The sequence below is a fragment of the Diceros bicornis genome, chromosome 8, assembly GCF_020826845.1.
Source record: "Diceros bicornis minor isolate mBicDic1 chromosome 8, mDicBic1.mat.cur, whole genome shotgun sequence".
Taxonomy (NCBI): Eukaryota; Metazoa; Chordata; class Mammalia; order Perissodactyla; family Rhinocerotidae; genus Diceros; species Diceros bicornis.
Genome location: NC_080747.1, coordinates 85,254,428 through 85,269,344, shown reverse-complemented (window position 1 = coordinate 85,269,344; position 14,917 = coordinate 85,254,428). Strand labels below are relative to the sequence as shown.

At 41.0% G+C, this 14,917-nt stretch overlaps 2 protein-coding genes across 3 annotated transcripts in view; one reads left to right on the top strand and one right to left on the bottom strand.

The window, feature by feature from the left end:
- Positions 1-1,182: 1,182 nt before the first annotated feature.
- On the bottom strand, positions 1,183-14,528 carry LOC131409829 (collagen alpha-1(I) chain-like). The gene is made up of 2 exons (XM_058547593.1): positions 13,018-14,528; positions 1,183-11,377 (listed from the first exon to the last, which is right to left on the bottom strand). Exon 1 carries the CDS (start codon positions 14,526-14,528, stop codon positions 13,473-13,475), a length of 1,056 nt encoding a protein of 351 aa, XP_058403576.1. The 3' UTR covers positions 1,183-11,377; positions 13,018-13,472.
- Positions 14,529-14,917, top strand: part of UBE2D3 (ubiquitin conjugating enzyme E2 D3) — a 29,367-nt gene continuing 28,978 nt past the window's right edge. Inside the window, exon 1 of one of the 2 annotated variants that reach the window (XM_058547594.1) lies at positions 14,529-14,617. In XM_058547594.1, coding sequence (XP_058403577.1) covers positions 14,594-14,617 — 24 coding nt within the window. In that variant the 5' untranslated portion in view covers positions 14,529-14,593. The remainder of the gene's footprint in view (positions 14,618-14,917) is intronic. The other variant, XM_058547595.1, reaches the window with a different exon arrangement.

The window sequence follows — 14,917 nt, the reverse complement described above, 5'->3', positions numbered from 1 at the left end:
CATATGTCCATACAGATACATGTACAAGAATATTCACTGCAGCTGTATTTGTTATAGACAAAAACTGAAAACAACCCAAATGTCCACTAACAGGTGAATGGATAAAGAAATTGTGGCATAGCCATACAAGGAATACTACTCAGCAATAAAAAATAATGAACTATTGAGACACAACACAGATAAATCTCAAAATAATTATGCTGAGTGAAAAAAGCCAGACAAGAGGGCATACTGTATGATTCTATTTAAATAAAATTTTGGAAAATGCAAACTAATCTATAGTGACAGAAGAAAGATCAGTGGTTTCCTGTGGATGAGGGAGGGGTGGGAGGAACAAGAGAAAGCGTTTATAAAGGAGCACAAGGACACTTACGGTGATACATCTGTTCATTATCTTGATTTTGGTGATAGTTTCATGGGTGTATACATATGTCAGCTTATCAAATTGTATACTTTTAAGTACGTGAGATTTATTGTATGTCCGTTATATATCAATAAAGCTCTTAAAAAACATAATGTACTGTGGTCTGACCAGTGGAGATGAGGAAAAGGCAATTGCTTTCTTCTGGATGACACATTTCCATCCTTCACAGTAAAACCGTATAGGTTCTTCAGGCAGCACAAAGCACATTGCTGGCTTATACTGAGATGTCAGGCAACTGAAATTTTCATATCTTTATCACATGTCTGCTGTTAGGACAGATTCTCTTCATCTGAGTGCCTGTCTTTACTTTTATCCCTAATATATTTCATATTATTTGTTTTACACATGACTCTTATTCTTACAATGAGGCTTCAGTATTAACAGTCATTAGACTGCTGGTTTTCAGACTGTGTTTAGTGAATACTAGGGATACCCACAGAACCATCTGAGGTATCCTGAGTGGGAGTGGGGATTGGAGATGGAGGCAAAGTGATACTGAATCTGTGTGGGCAAGGTTTCAGCCTCCAACCCAGGCAGCTTCTTAGTTTTACAGAGTTAAGGACTCCTGGGGGAAAAAAAGTACAAAAATCATCTAAGTTTTATGTACAAGCCAAGCTCAGAGCATGATGCATAGTAGGTGCTCAATAAATATTTGGAAAACTATTGATTAAATTTAAAATGCCTCTCTCATTTCTTTCTGCACTCCCTTTCTCATTTGGCATATCAACTTTTATTCTGCGATTTCTTGAAATGGGAACATTAATTTTTTTTTTTTTAATAATTTTATTTATTTATTTATTTTTCCCCCAAAGCCCCAGTAGATAGTTGTATGTCATAGTTGCACATCCTTCTAGTTGCTGTATGTGGGACGCGGCCTCAGCATGGCCAGGCAAGCAGTGCGTCGGTGCGTGCCCGGGATCCAAACCCGGGCTGCCAGCAGGGGAGCGCACGCACTTAACCGCTAAGCCACGGGGCGGGCCCAGGGAACATTAATTTTTGAGAAGAGATGTTAATTTTCCACTAAAAAGTACCAATATAATGTACTAGAGTGTACCATTTTTTAAAAGCACTGATTTTATATACATATTCACACATTGATTAGAAATACAAGGCTTTACTAACAAAGCCTATGGGTATTAAACACACACACGTAAGGATTCTAAAGGCTGAGGGAAAAAAATCATACAACCACATAGAAAATTGCCCCTACAAATTCATGATCTCCTACTTCAGGCCCTTAACAAGGCCTTTCTTCTTTTCTTTGGTTGGTTCTTCAGTTTCCCTCTTGAGTGATTCCAAACTTACCTACTTTTCTCATGTCCAACTCAGTGTCGTCACACAGCCCTTCTTCCTATCTTACTAAGAAAGTTGAGAACATTGAGTACTAATGGTCAACTTCCTGCCTCCTCGCACCTAAAATTTATCTTTTCTAATCTTCCCTCCAGTGTCCAATAGGTTTACCCCTTGTTCAAAATCAAATATTCTCTTTTTGACCTGCAGTCACATCTTGTGAAGAAACTGGCTCCATCTGTAATCCCTCTGTTCTGTATCTCATCTCTCATGACTCCCTCTAGACTATAAACATACTCAAATCTCTCCCATTCTAAAAAAATGTCCTTTGACCCTGACCTCTAAGCTAATACCCTATATTCTAGTTTCCTATCATGGCCCAAGTTCTCCATTTTTTTACTTTCCATTCACTCCTCAACCTACTTAAATTTAAATTATGTCAACACTACCTCACTGAAATTCGGAGTCATCGGTGACAAAATTCAGTTGACAGGTTTCTAATCCTTAGTATATTTGAACTTTCTATACCATTTGCCATCTGATATTTTGAGTGGGTAGTCAAATATTTTTGGATGAATAAAGTGGGAATGATAGAGGGAAGGGAAGAAGTTGCTCTTAACCACAAGAGTACCCAATGAATCATACATAGCTGTAGTAGCCAAAATAATGTCCTCCCCCACCAAAGATGTCCACATCCCAGTCCCTGGAACCTGTGAATATGTCATGTTACATAGCAAGGGAGAATTAAGATTGCTAATCATCTGGCCTTCAAGCGAAGAGATTATCCCAGATTATCTGTGTAGGCCCAATATAATCACAAAGGTCCTTATAAACGAGAGGAGGCAGAAGACTGTGTTAGAGTGATGTGATATGAGGAAGACTCAACCAGCCACTGCTGGCTTTAAAGATGGAAGGGGGTCAGGAGCCAAGGAATGCTGGTGGCCAAGAAGCTGGAAAGGGCAAGAAAATAGATTCTACCTAGAACCTCCAGAAAGGAACCAACCCTGCTTGTACCTTGATTTTAGACCAGTGAGACCTATTTCAGACTTCTGACCTCCAAATCTGTAAGATAACTGTGTCGTTTTAAGCCACTAAGTTTGTACTAATTTGTTACATCAAGAAAACTATTACAATACCCATTTCTAATCTTCCTTTAAAATATAGTTGAATAAATTGTGACTTTGTCTATTGAGTCTAATTTGTTGAGTAGGGGTTTGAGAGTGGTGGTAGAAAGGAAACCAGGATCAAATATGAGTTCTTCACCTCTTTATCACTTTAACTACTCTCCTGCTGACCTTCATACTTTCAGCTGCTTGCTTATAATTATATATAAATACTAAAGTTCTATAACCAGAAATAAAAACCCTTATGAAAACTCAAGAGGGCGCATACTTGCTTTAGGAATAAAAAGTACAAGGAAAAAGAGAATCCTGTGAGATTATACTTTTCCATAGTGAGCAGGATAGAAAGAAAGCTCGTTGTTTCCTGTTAGGAAGCAATTGATAATAGCAGTGGAGAGGAATGTGAGTGAACCAATCTGGCACTAAAAAAGAAAAGAAGGAGGTCTCAGAGCCAAACCAAACCATACAGTGACACCCAAGGTTAAATGTACAGATTCCTTGGCCACTAAACTCCAACTTTCTAAAGGTTTCATCCAACCACTCAATATGATTTTACCATGAGTCCAATTCTTCCTGCTCTGCTTGAGTACCTGCCCTAATAAGCAATAGGAAGTAACTCATACCTGTTGCTTGAAGCTAGGAGAATTTCTCACTAATAAAATAGAAAGGTAGTATGCCTCATTCTGATGGGCAGAGGGGTAGGTCATTCCTGCAATATCAGTTTGAAACTCTGGAGCATTTTCTTATAGGAACATAACACATATAGAGAGGTTGGATTTAGAACATAACCCTTTGTGGACTGACCTGGAATCTAACTACTTTTCTATAAGAAATTATGTTCTGAGTTCCAGAACAGGAATGAACCTTAAAATACATCTAAGCCCTTTCTTTCTCCCTTTACTTTCACTTTAGAATCAAGTTTATCTGTCCTACCTGCATAGCTTTTCTTGACTCTACTCAAGAGTCACAAAGTCAGATTCAACAAATTCGACTTTAGGTATGCGACAAAAGGATTTTTATAACCTCCACATCAGTTTCTCAAACTGGAATCTTTGAATTCTTTACCAAATTTTTTTCTATTTTGTGATTTCATTTATAATAATTAATACAGCATAGTCTGGATCACCTTGATTCCCACTTATAACTAAGTACTGCCACGTGATTCCAGAGCCTGTATTGTGTTTAGGTTTATGGTCTTGTTGGCACAATGTAACAGTACTTTGTCTTAGGCAAATGAGAAGAGAAACAGATAATAAATGCTTTTTTCTGGCCACGTGAAAGCCAAGTGACATCAGTGAGAGAATGAATAACCGTCTCCTAAAAGGTTCTAGTAGGGAAAACTGGTCATCATATATGGAACACAGCAGTTAGTACAGACATGCCAAATTTATTTATTTATTTTTTTTTTAAATAATTTTATTTATTTATTTTTCCCCAAAGCCCCAGTAGATAGTTGTACGTCATAGCTGCACATCCTTCTAGTTGCTGTATGTGGGACTCGGCCTCAGCATGGCTGGACAAGTGGTGCGTCGGTGCGCGCCCGGGATCCGAACCCGGGCCGCCAGTAGCGGAGCTCGCGCACTTAACCGCTAAGCCACAGCGCCGGCCCAGACATGCCAAATTTAAAACAACCTAAATTGTGGCAGTTAGTTCTATATTTATGTTTCAAGAGGGAATTTAATTTGAAGAAAATAAAATAAAAATCAAGTAGTACATAGATATTAATTTTATTAGTGTGTATTTTTCCACATTTAATATATACACTTTAGTTTCAGTCCTTTAAGAGTTAAGAACATATGAAGTTCATAACAAGTATTATATTTTAAGTTATATTTATTATAATGTTATTAGTTTATTGTAATGTTATATATATATGATTTTACTATAACATTCTAATAAAAATAATTGGAGGGGGAGCCTCAAAAATTTTTTTTCTTAAGGTAAGCTCTACCCAGTAAATAGACTAAATTTACCTTCTGTACTATGGGTCCTTAGTGCAATTCCTGCAACTACTTTAGGTCTTTCTCACAATCACATCTCATCCAGATTATTTCAATAGCATCCCAAGTGGCCTCTCTGCCTCTAGTCTCCATCCCAACACACGCTTTTGTTACATCTTCCACATTGCTATCAGTTATCTTTTTGTGATTAAAATCTGATCAAGGCTTTTTTAGGCTAAAAATTCAATTCCCCCATCTCATACCCTTCAGGATAAACTCTGAACTCATTAACATGACATCCGGCCTTGTCTTGCAACTGTTTTGACTCTTTTCATCTCTTCTCATTCATCCCCCCCCACCCCTACACCCACACACACTAATGCAGCCAGAGAACTTTGGAAACTTACTTTCCAAAATAAGTTTTGGAAACTTATTTCTCTGAGACTTGACTTTGTTCCCTCTGCCTAGGAGCCTTCCTCCCTTTTCTGTTACCAGCTATGCCTCCTTTTTTTTTTCATTTTTTTAAAGAACTCTGTTCTGCAGAGAAACTTTCCCTGACTACCTCCAGCTGAATTAGGTACATTAATATTACTCTGTGCACACGGTGATGTCACTGCACACACTCTGTGGTGACTGCTTGATCCTTAATGGTCTCTCCAGTTAAAAGACTTTCCTAGGTGACATCTGGGTCTTTCATCTATGTATCTTCAGCATCTAGCTCAGCGCCTAGCACATAATAGGCATTCAATAAATTTTTTTAAGTGAACATTTAGGAAGATGGGAGTGCTTCTCTTAACAGATCTCCATTACATCTACAATTCAGCCTAAACCTAAAAGACCTCCACTTAGCCTAGTCAGACCTAAATATCGCTGACTGACACATTGTATGACAGTCTCTTGGTCTTGCCTCAACCTTCCTCAAAAGCACTCTCATATTATCAAGGGATGTTTTTTAAAACTATGTAAATAAGGCGGCTTTTTGGAATGCAGAATGCACTATTATACATGAACAATGTTATAGTGACTACATTTCAAGCTAGCATGTACAAAAAAGGCAAATTAAGTTATGAAAAACTGAACCACCATAATGGTGGTAGCCTGAATTTTGTGCTCTAGGGTAGGAGACCTTGTAGTGCTTGCGCAAAGAGGAGGAAGAAGGAAAAAAAGGTTTCCTCCTCATTCCCAGTTCCCCCAAGAACAGTTTAAGTTTCCATTGACATTTCCCTTCAACTTCTCTCTGCACACCTCTCTATCTGGTCTCCAGTGTCCTTGCCTTGCCTTCTGTCCCTAATTATAGCCCTATCCAGGGCAGACATTTAGCCCCACCCCTAAAATGCCCCAGAGTCATCTTCCTCTTCTCTCCATTAGTGCAGAATAGAAAGAAGGAAAAGCTAAATAAATACAAACCTGTGAATATCTAATTATATCTTAAACTCTCAGGGCTTTTTGTCTACATTACTCTGGGAGAGTTGAATTTCAAGCATTGTAGCACCCACAGCTCTCTGTTTTTGTATGGGTCCTTTTGTAAGATGGGGAATCTGTATCATTCTGTTCTCTTACCAGGCATACATGGTAAAGCCCAATCTCATATTACTTAATCATTACTTAATCATTAGCTCTGAGATTTAATATGCTTTGATGATAGGATATCTCTGAAATTGTCACACTTCTTCAACACCAAATAAGCTAAATTCTTTAAGTTTTTTTTAGGTGTAGTGGAATTTTTCTTAGTAAGTTTCATTCTTTCTTTTAGTGCCCGGGGTTAAATCAAGGCTTCTGTGCAATGAAAACATCAACAGGTACTAGACAGTATGTATTAAAAACCAAAAGCCTCACATAAGTGGCTCCATTAAGTCACTTAGATGCTATATAGATCTGACCCTTTAGCACCACTTTGTATAACATTTCCATAATCACTCCTAACTTAAAATTTTTCCCCCCGTTAGGAAGATTCATCCTGAGCTAACTTCTATGTCAGTCTTCCTCCATTTTGCATGTGGTTCGCCGCCACAGCGTGGCTGCGAACAAGTGGTGTAGGTCCACACCCAGGAACCAAACCAGGGCTGTGGAAGTGGAGTGCACCGAACTTAACCACTAGGCCACAGGGCCGGCCCCTAACTTAAAATTCTTTAATAGAAAAATTTTAAATTTATCATCACTATCTTACTAAAGAATGCGCACCAGATATATTAAATAGTCAAATCCAATGTTGGTAAAACAATGATCATTTCTGGTCTAAATCATAACCCATCTCTGTTTATTTAAGATTTGTTATATTGTTATTGAAGCAAGAAAGATTATAATTATTGTTGGAAAGTAATTTTAATTTGAATTCCTTTTTAAGTACTGATCAAGTTAATTCGTACACTGGGACCCACAAAATGGAGGCTCCCCCCAGTGGCCAGGCTCACCTCACAAATCTAAACCTAAGTCAGCCTGCATTTAGGGAAACACTTCCCTGTCTAGGAAACCTAACGTACACCAATCACAATCCTCCAACTCAGCTTTAGCTAGCTTACCCTAGAAAAGAGGACCCACCAGCCTTACCAGGAAATCCTGACCTCCTAGCCCGCCCTGCCCCTTTCCACGTTGCCTATTCTAACGTCTGTGGAACTCTCTCCTGCCCAAAATCCTCCAAAAGAGCGGTCCACTGCTTGTGAGGACTGTACTCCACACCAATCCATGGATTGTTTTCCCTTGAATAAAGGACGTGGAACTGTTACTAAATTGTTTCATTTTGTCATTTGATAGTACCTAACCCTCAAAATCCTTACCTAGATGATTTACCCCCAATTTTCAACCTACTTGATTTGAAATTTTAAAGAAATTTTTCTATATTTATGCCAAAATCACAGGTATTCTCCTATTTCTGGTCATAATTATGAACTTTTAATTTCAACAAAATGCTATTTAAAATTAATTTTTAATCACTATGTTTTAATAAGCAAATAATATTGATGAAAATACCTCCAAATTTAAGACTAATTGACAGCAAATGCTTATTATTATATTAAAACCAAATCTAAACAACAACGTTATTTATACTGAAGGAAAAGCCTCTTGCTGGCTGTAAATTTTTCACATTTTACAAGGATACTATATCTCATTTATCATTGGTAACCTGAAAAGTATGATGAGATATTGAAAATATTTAATAATAAGCTTCTAGACTGATTTCACATTTTAGTTCCAAATTATTTTTTTTTTAAAAATCTACATTGAGATAATTCAGATACCATAAAATCTACTCTTTGAAAATGTACAATTCAGTGGGTTTTAGTATATTCACTGAGTTGTGTAACCATCACCATTACCTAATTTTAGAACATTTCATCACCTCCTCCAAAAAGACCCCATACTAATGATTAGCAGTCACTCCCCATTTCCCCTGCCCCTAGTCCCTGGCAACCAGTAATCTTTCTGTCTCTATGGATTTGCCTATTCTAGTCATTTTATATAAATGGAATCATACAATATGTGGCCTTTTGTGTCTGGCTTTTTTCACTTAGCAGAATATTTTCAAGCTGCAAGATACACGTTGTAGCATGTATCATTAATTTGTTCTTATTAACTAATACTATTCTATCACATGGATGTACCACATTTTATTTATCTATTTATCAGCTAATGGACATTTGATTTGTCTCTACTTTTTGGCTATTATGAATATGCTACTCTGAACATTCATGTGTACAAGTTCTTATGTGGAAAATGCTCAAATTTATTTTTAGCTCAAACATTTGTGCATGGTTCATTATGTGCCAAAAACCATCTTAATTTAAGGTCAAAGTGATGTCCTTGGCATGAAATAGTAAAGTTTCCTAAACCATGTTAACTTGTCTTGATCATAAAAATGAGATTCTGATCTGGTAAGGTATAGAAACTAAGTTGCTTTTTAGGCAAACAATATGAAATAACACTTGGGCTCCCAATGACGAATTCCAAGCAGAATACGTAAACATGGATTCTGAATATAAAATCTGGACCACAGCATTTACAATTTAATTAAACTAATAAAATGGCATACACTGTGTTAGAGCCAGTGTCTTTAGCAAATTATAAAATTCCATGACAGTTACAAAGATCTGAAAACATAGATGCAATACTAATAAACATAAGTATATGCACTAATCTATGTTAACTCTATCTATTCACAAGTATATTTTAATTAATCCCTGTACTCAAGTTATCATAATAATAGTGAACCCTGGCTTCACTGATGCATTCACATAACATTAAGACATTGGCATGTCTTCATTATTTGGATGAGTTATTTCACTGCCACTTTTATACTGCTTTTCTCGATCCTTTATATTTTTCTCATGCTTTATGCCAATTCATGCAAGAACATCTCATCTGCCATAATTAGAAAGTCTCTGAGACTTCAATATAATATTCACTAAAACGTAAGGGACTGTTTTTAGCTCATCTTTTCAACATGTTTGTATCTTTATTAATTTCTGAATGTAAATGTTTCTTTCAGTATAAAGACCATATCTTTTTTAGCATATTGCAGATTGCAATATAAAAAAACGTGATTATTTTCCTTTCTTTTTTTCAGATGGAGACATTTCTACCATTGTAATTCAAATAGGTCAAATGAGTGAAAGTCAGTTTTAACTTAATTTGCAACTGTAAAGTGGGCTCTCTATATAAGACTAAATATGTGAATAGTGTTTTAAAGTTTGAGCTAATCCTAGGCTGCCTCCTAAAGCATCAAAATACTTCTAGGCCATGTTCTTTTTAATTTTAACCTTAGCAAAATTGAGTAGAAATGTAAGTTTGCTAGTGTAAATACAAACAAACAAACAGAAAGCCTAATCAACCAATAAATTCACTTCCGTGCCAAATAAAAATGAATTTGGGATTACACAACTACTTGTCTCCATTATGCATGGATAATCTAGAACTTCATATATTAGGATTTGTGTCATCATTTCTTGTACACAATCTCGACAGTGATCAATATAAAAAATACAGCAACACTATTATAAAACAAAGGTTTAATTTCAGATGTGAAAGTTTGTTTGTAAGGCAGAAAAATGCATGAGTGAATTTCTTCATCTTCTAAGCAAAACTCTATTACAACAAATATTTCTGTAAAACAAACTATTTTCCAGCCCCAACTGGTAGCCCACTTATTTAAAGGTGGTGTTGGATATAAGCAATACCGCTGCAAAGGAAGCATTTAGAAAATTCCTTTTAGTCACTGGGTGGAATTTTACTTGGAATACTAAGGAATGCATCAATATTTGAGGCAGCAAATACGTATTTGCTGCACTAGTGGGCAAATTAATGTTTGCTAATAGTCAAAGGGATAAAAAATAAATAGCTTAATGGTTAAGAGTGTGAGCTTTGAGGTCAGACTGCCTAGGTTTAAATCTTGGCTCTACTACTTAATAATTGTATGACCTTGAGTGTTTCATCTGTAAAATGGGGATTTGATGAGATAATGAATTCAAGGACCCAGCACAGAGTACTTCAAATAATAATTAACACATTAAGATTTTTAAATATACAGTATTTTCTTTTCATTTTGAAATTCTTCCACCACATCTTATTTGCAAAGGTAGGTGCAAATAAATAAGAGTGATACAGTAAAATCTAAATTATCCAGATTGCTTGGGAAATGAATCATTCTGGATAAGTAAATTTTCCATCGAGTGCCTTTTTATAGTATCAAAAAAAACCCCAACAAATAGGCTAAAACTATTTCCCAAACCTATTACACACTTCCATGCCTTCTTAACTAGAATATACTGGCGATAAACTTTTTCTTGATGAATCACTATTGTTATGAATATCAGTTATAATTCTACGTTAAAACTACACAGTCCCTTCAAGGCTTTCCAACAGGAATAAACCTACTTGACTCCACCTAAGATTTTTTAACATGAAGTTCATGGATAAAATTCAGGGGTGTGTGTGAACTTGGATGGGGGGAAAAATTACATCCTTATTTTTACTAATCTTTAACTGAAAAGTAGCATTTCCCTCAATTTTGAATCTAAACAACAAACAGCTATGCCGATATATGTATCACAAATAGAACCTACATACTCCGGTTTCTCTTCAGACCACCTTGTAAATCTTTCACCTTTTACAAATAGGACCCACAGATACTTTATATCACATTACAACTGTTGCAAACTCTGGAAATACCATTTATATTCATCATTATTTCAAAAATTTGATCTTTGTTAGACTCACCACTAGATCTTACTGTGTTAATAAAGCACATATATTTTTATGTCAAAAATCTTTAATATTTTGAGACTCTATGTTTTCTTTTATAATGCTATGAATTATATTTTATAAATTTAAAAACATTATTCTGAAAAGAGTCCATGGCTTCACCAGACTGCCAAAGTGGTTTGTGTCACAAAAAAAGTTAGGAACTCTGACCTCAAATTTGTCCCAATCTGCTGTCCTCTGTTATTCCAGAGCATTAACATGTTCCATTATACTTGCATACAGAAGCTTGTTTAGATTATGGTAACACAAGTTGGCTTCTCCAGGACTTTTCTTCATGGATCTCCAGGATATTGTGAGTTCCCTTTGGGCAGGTAGGAATGTTTCCTACTACCCCTGTACACTGGCTTCTGAAAGAACAAACCAAATACAGGGAAAAATAAGTCACATAAAATTAGATTCAGATGGCATTAAAAGTAGAAATATAAAACATCCTACTTTCTTACTTTCTACATTGAGACAATATGAAACTCCAGTCAGTAAATACTCCAAAGTTAACTTCTACTTCTGCCATGTATTAGCTGTGTGACCTTGGGATAGTAACTTAATCTCTCTGTGCATCAGTTTATTTCTAAAAGGGAGTTAATAAGCACAGTACCTGATACATGACAAATGTTCCATAAATATTACCTATTATTATTCTTACAGATTTGTTTTACACTAGGTATGGCCTGTTAATGTCTGATTGGTTACTTGAATAATTTACATCTATACACCATTGTTGTCTGTAGTGCCCTTTCACACACATTATGACATCTGAACCACACAATAACCCTGCAAGAAAGGATAGCTATCATTATGTCTAGTTTAGTGCTGAAGAAACTAAGAAGATAAATAACCACACAATATCACACAAATGGGAAGCAACAGAGCAAGAACACAAACTTGGATTTCTCCCTCCAGCCCAAAGTGCCTAATCCTGGGTTTCTACTATCTTAGACTGGTTAAAAGAGAGAATAAAGGAAAGATTATTCAGGGAGGGGACAGAGGTGTCCTGTAGGCCAAGAGGAGAGTACTTTAGTGCTTTGCTATTCAGTGGTCTTCCGACCAGAATTATCTATCACCGGGGAGCTTCTTAGAACTGTCGAATCTAGGCTCCACCTCGGCCTACTGAGTCAAAGCTGCAGTTCGAACAAAATCCCAGGTGATTCCCATAGATTCTAGTTTGAGACGCACTGTTTCACCAATTGCTCTATTGACACTATTATGGTCACTTGAACAGTATATATTAGCCCATCTAACGTAGACCTATTAAGTTTTTATTAGGTAATACTTTCTTCTAAGTTGAAACAACTTGCTGCTTTCCTTTTTTAAGTTAAGTATATTTTTAAAACAAGTTTATATTTCCATTTAATTCTTAAAGATCTCCACTTTGTTTAATGGTGTCATTAAGGAATGTTAGAAATCTTTAAGCAGGTCAGTGCTTACCTTTACATTCCTTTTAAAAATTAATGTCTTATGACTCTTTGCCTGAGGATACACCAGAAAGCAAAATCACCCTCTCCATATACTTTATACCTTGATGACTAAAACAAGCCAATCCTATCCTTATATTTCTCCCCCAGAATATTTCAGTAAGTATTGAGCTTTTCTGACCCAAAACTCTGATTTCTTGATTGAGTTTCGCAACTTTCTGGCTCTAGGAATACACATACAGCAAGACGCGGGAAAAGGTACGAAGCCTGGTCTCATACCTCACCCTCGGCAGGTGGTGACGGCTGATTACAGAACAAGTGAACAGCCCTTACCCTCCCTCCCGACCCACTCGCCGTCGAGCCTGATTCCTAGGCTGCTCTCATTCTGCAGGCGGGGCAGCGAGCCCACACTTCTCAGTACTGGTCCTCTGGGGTTGGAAAAAACTAGATCTCGGGGCGTGGGAGCGCTGATGAGCGGACCGCCTGGCCCTATCTAGAATGGCTGTCCTCGTTTGGAGGGCGCTTCCTCCCACTGGTTACCCCGGCGGACGGGCAGGCCAGGCAATAACTCTCACCTGCTCCACCGGAAGCTTCAAAGGCCCGGGTCCACCTGGGCCAAAGGTATCCAGAAATTAATCCAGGGGACCTCCCACCGCACATTCCTCATTGGGCGCCCGCTCTGACTGGTCCCGCGGATTCCATCTCCTCTCCCTCCCACTGGTACAGCCAAGCAGTGGCGCTGCTTCCCCGCCTCGGCCCGCCCCGGCTCGGGTCGGTACCCCACTGCCTCTCGCGAGAACTTGCGGATTGGGGGCGGACCCTCAACCGGAAGAGCGCTCAAAACCGCCCTTAAGTCATTGCAGACCTACAGCTCCTGTTAGCCAGCCACGAGTCTCTCGCGAGATCCGCCGCCTCAGTACCAAGTGAGGAAATTGGGGGACGCCGCTGGGAGGGGCTTCGGGTTCGACCGCGCAGCTGCCGCTTCCATAATCTTCCTGTCGTGGTCTCCTTCCGGTTCTCGACGCTTCTCTCAGTCTAAGGGTTTCCGCCGCTCGTCTACCCTTCTTCCCAGCCCATGACCCGCCTCTGGCCCCCGCCCTCCCAGTCCAACCTCCGCTCTGTTTAGTAAGAAGGTGCTGTTCCGAAAAGAAGGGAGAGCGGGTAGCACACAGTCTCGGCCCCGGACGTGGGAAGTACAGCGTCCCCACCCCTTAGTCTCGTCGTGCGCTCGCGACGGCGGCGTTGGCGGACGGATCCGCGGCGGTGAAGAGGCGGGGGCGGGGCGGAGCGCGGTGCTGGCAGTAGTTCCGTCAGAGCGGACATCTTGTCGCTGTGTCGTGCGCGTGAGCCCCATAGGGCCGGGGAGGTACCACCGCCGCGCGGGGAGGAGGCCCGGCCGCAGCTTGAGGGAGGCCCCGGCCCTCTGTACGCGTGGGTGTGGACGGCGGGGGAGGGAGGGGAGGCTGGCCCGCTGGCCGAGGGGGAAGGGGAGGTACGGGCCCTGGGCGCTCGAGTGACCAGCCCGCTGGGTGGGGTAGGTGGAAGCCGGGCCGCTCCCGCTGAGGGGGAGGGGAGTGGGCGCGTCCTCGCCGGAGCCGGATGGCGCGGCGCGTGGTGGCGGGGCTCGCGGCGCGGGGGCGCGCTGGGAGGCGGAGTGGACGGCGGCGTCGGGCGACACGGAATAGCTGTCCTGCGGGGAGCGCGAGGCGTCCTCCGTTTCCTCTCCTCCCGGTCGGCCGCACCAGAGCGGAGCGAGGAGCCCGGCGTCCGCCCGCAGCCGTTCCCTCCCCCGTCTCCCGGTGACGCGGGGGCAGCCCACAGGCCCAGCCCCTCCTCGCCGGCCGGCCCCGCACCCACTCCTACGCCTCTTCCTTTCCACGGCCGGGAAGTCAGGCTCCGGCGGCCCGCCGCGCTTCTCGCCGCCGTCGGGCGCAGCAGGCACGGGCTGCGCTGGCTCTGCCGCCGCCGCGGTCGTCGGGCGCCCGGGGCCTGGGCGAGTGCTGATCTGCCCCGTTGTTGCAGGAGGCGCCTGTGTCTGGCAGAGCCGGTGCGACACGGAGAGACAGTTTTCCTGCCGCCGGATCATCAGGAGTGTGGGCCGGATCTGGGCGCGCACGCCGACCGTGAGGAGCCCGCCGGAAAGCACAGACTATGGCGCTGAAACGGATTAATAAGGTAGGCGAGGGAGCCCGGCGTGGGGGCAGGGCGGGTGGGCCTGTGCCCTTCCGTGGGGGCGGGCACGCGTGGGGGGGAGGACGAGGAGAGCTGGGGAGCAGCGGCCGGTCAGGGGTCTGTCACGCGGGCGGGCATCAGGCACCTCGGTTCTGCTGCTGGGAAGAGGTGGTCGCGTCTGCGATCGGCACTGCCGAGAGACGCTCCGGCGGAGGTCACGGCGCTCCCTGCTCTCGGGCCCGAAACGTGCTGTAGGTCCAAGATCACGGCCATAGGCCCTCGGGGGAGAAAGGCCGGAGGTTC

What these genes read in the sequence shown, in the direction of transcription:
- LOC131409829 (XM_058547593.1), bottom strand. Translation starts at nt 14,528, where the DNA reads ATGATCCGGCGGCAGGAAAACTGTCTCTCCGTGTCGCACCGGCTCTGC.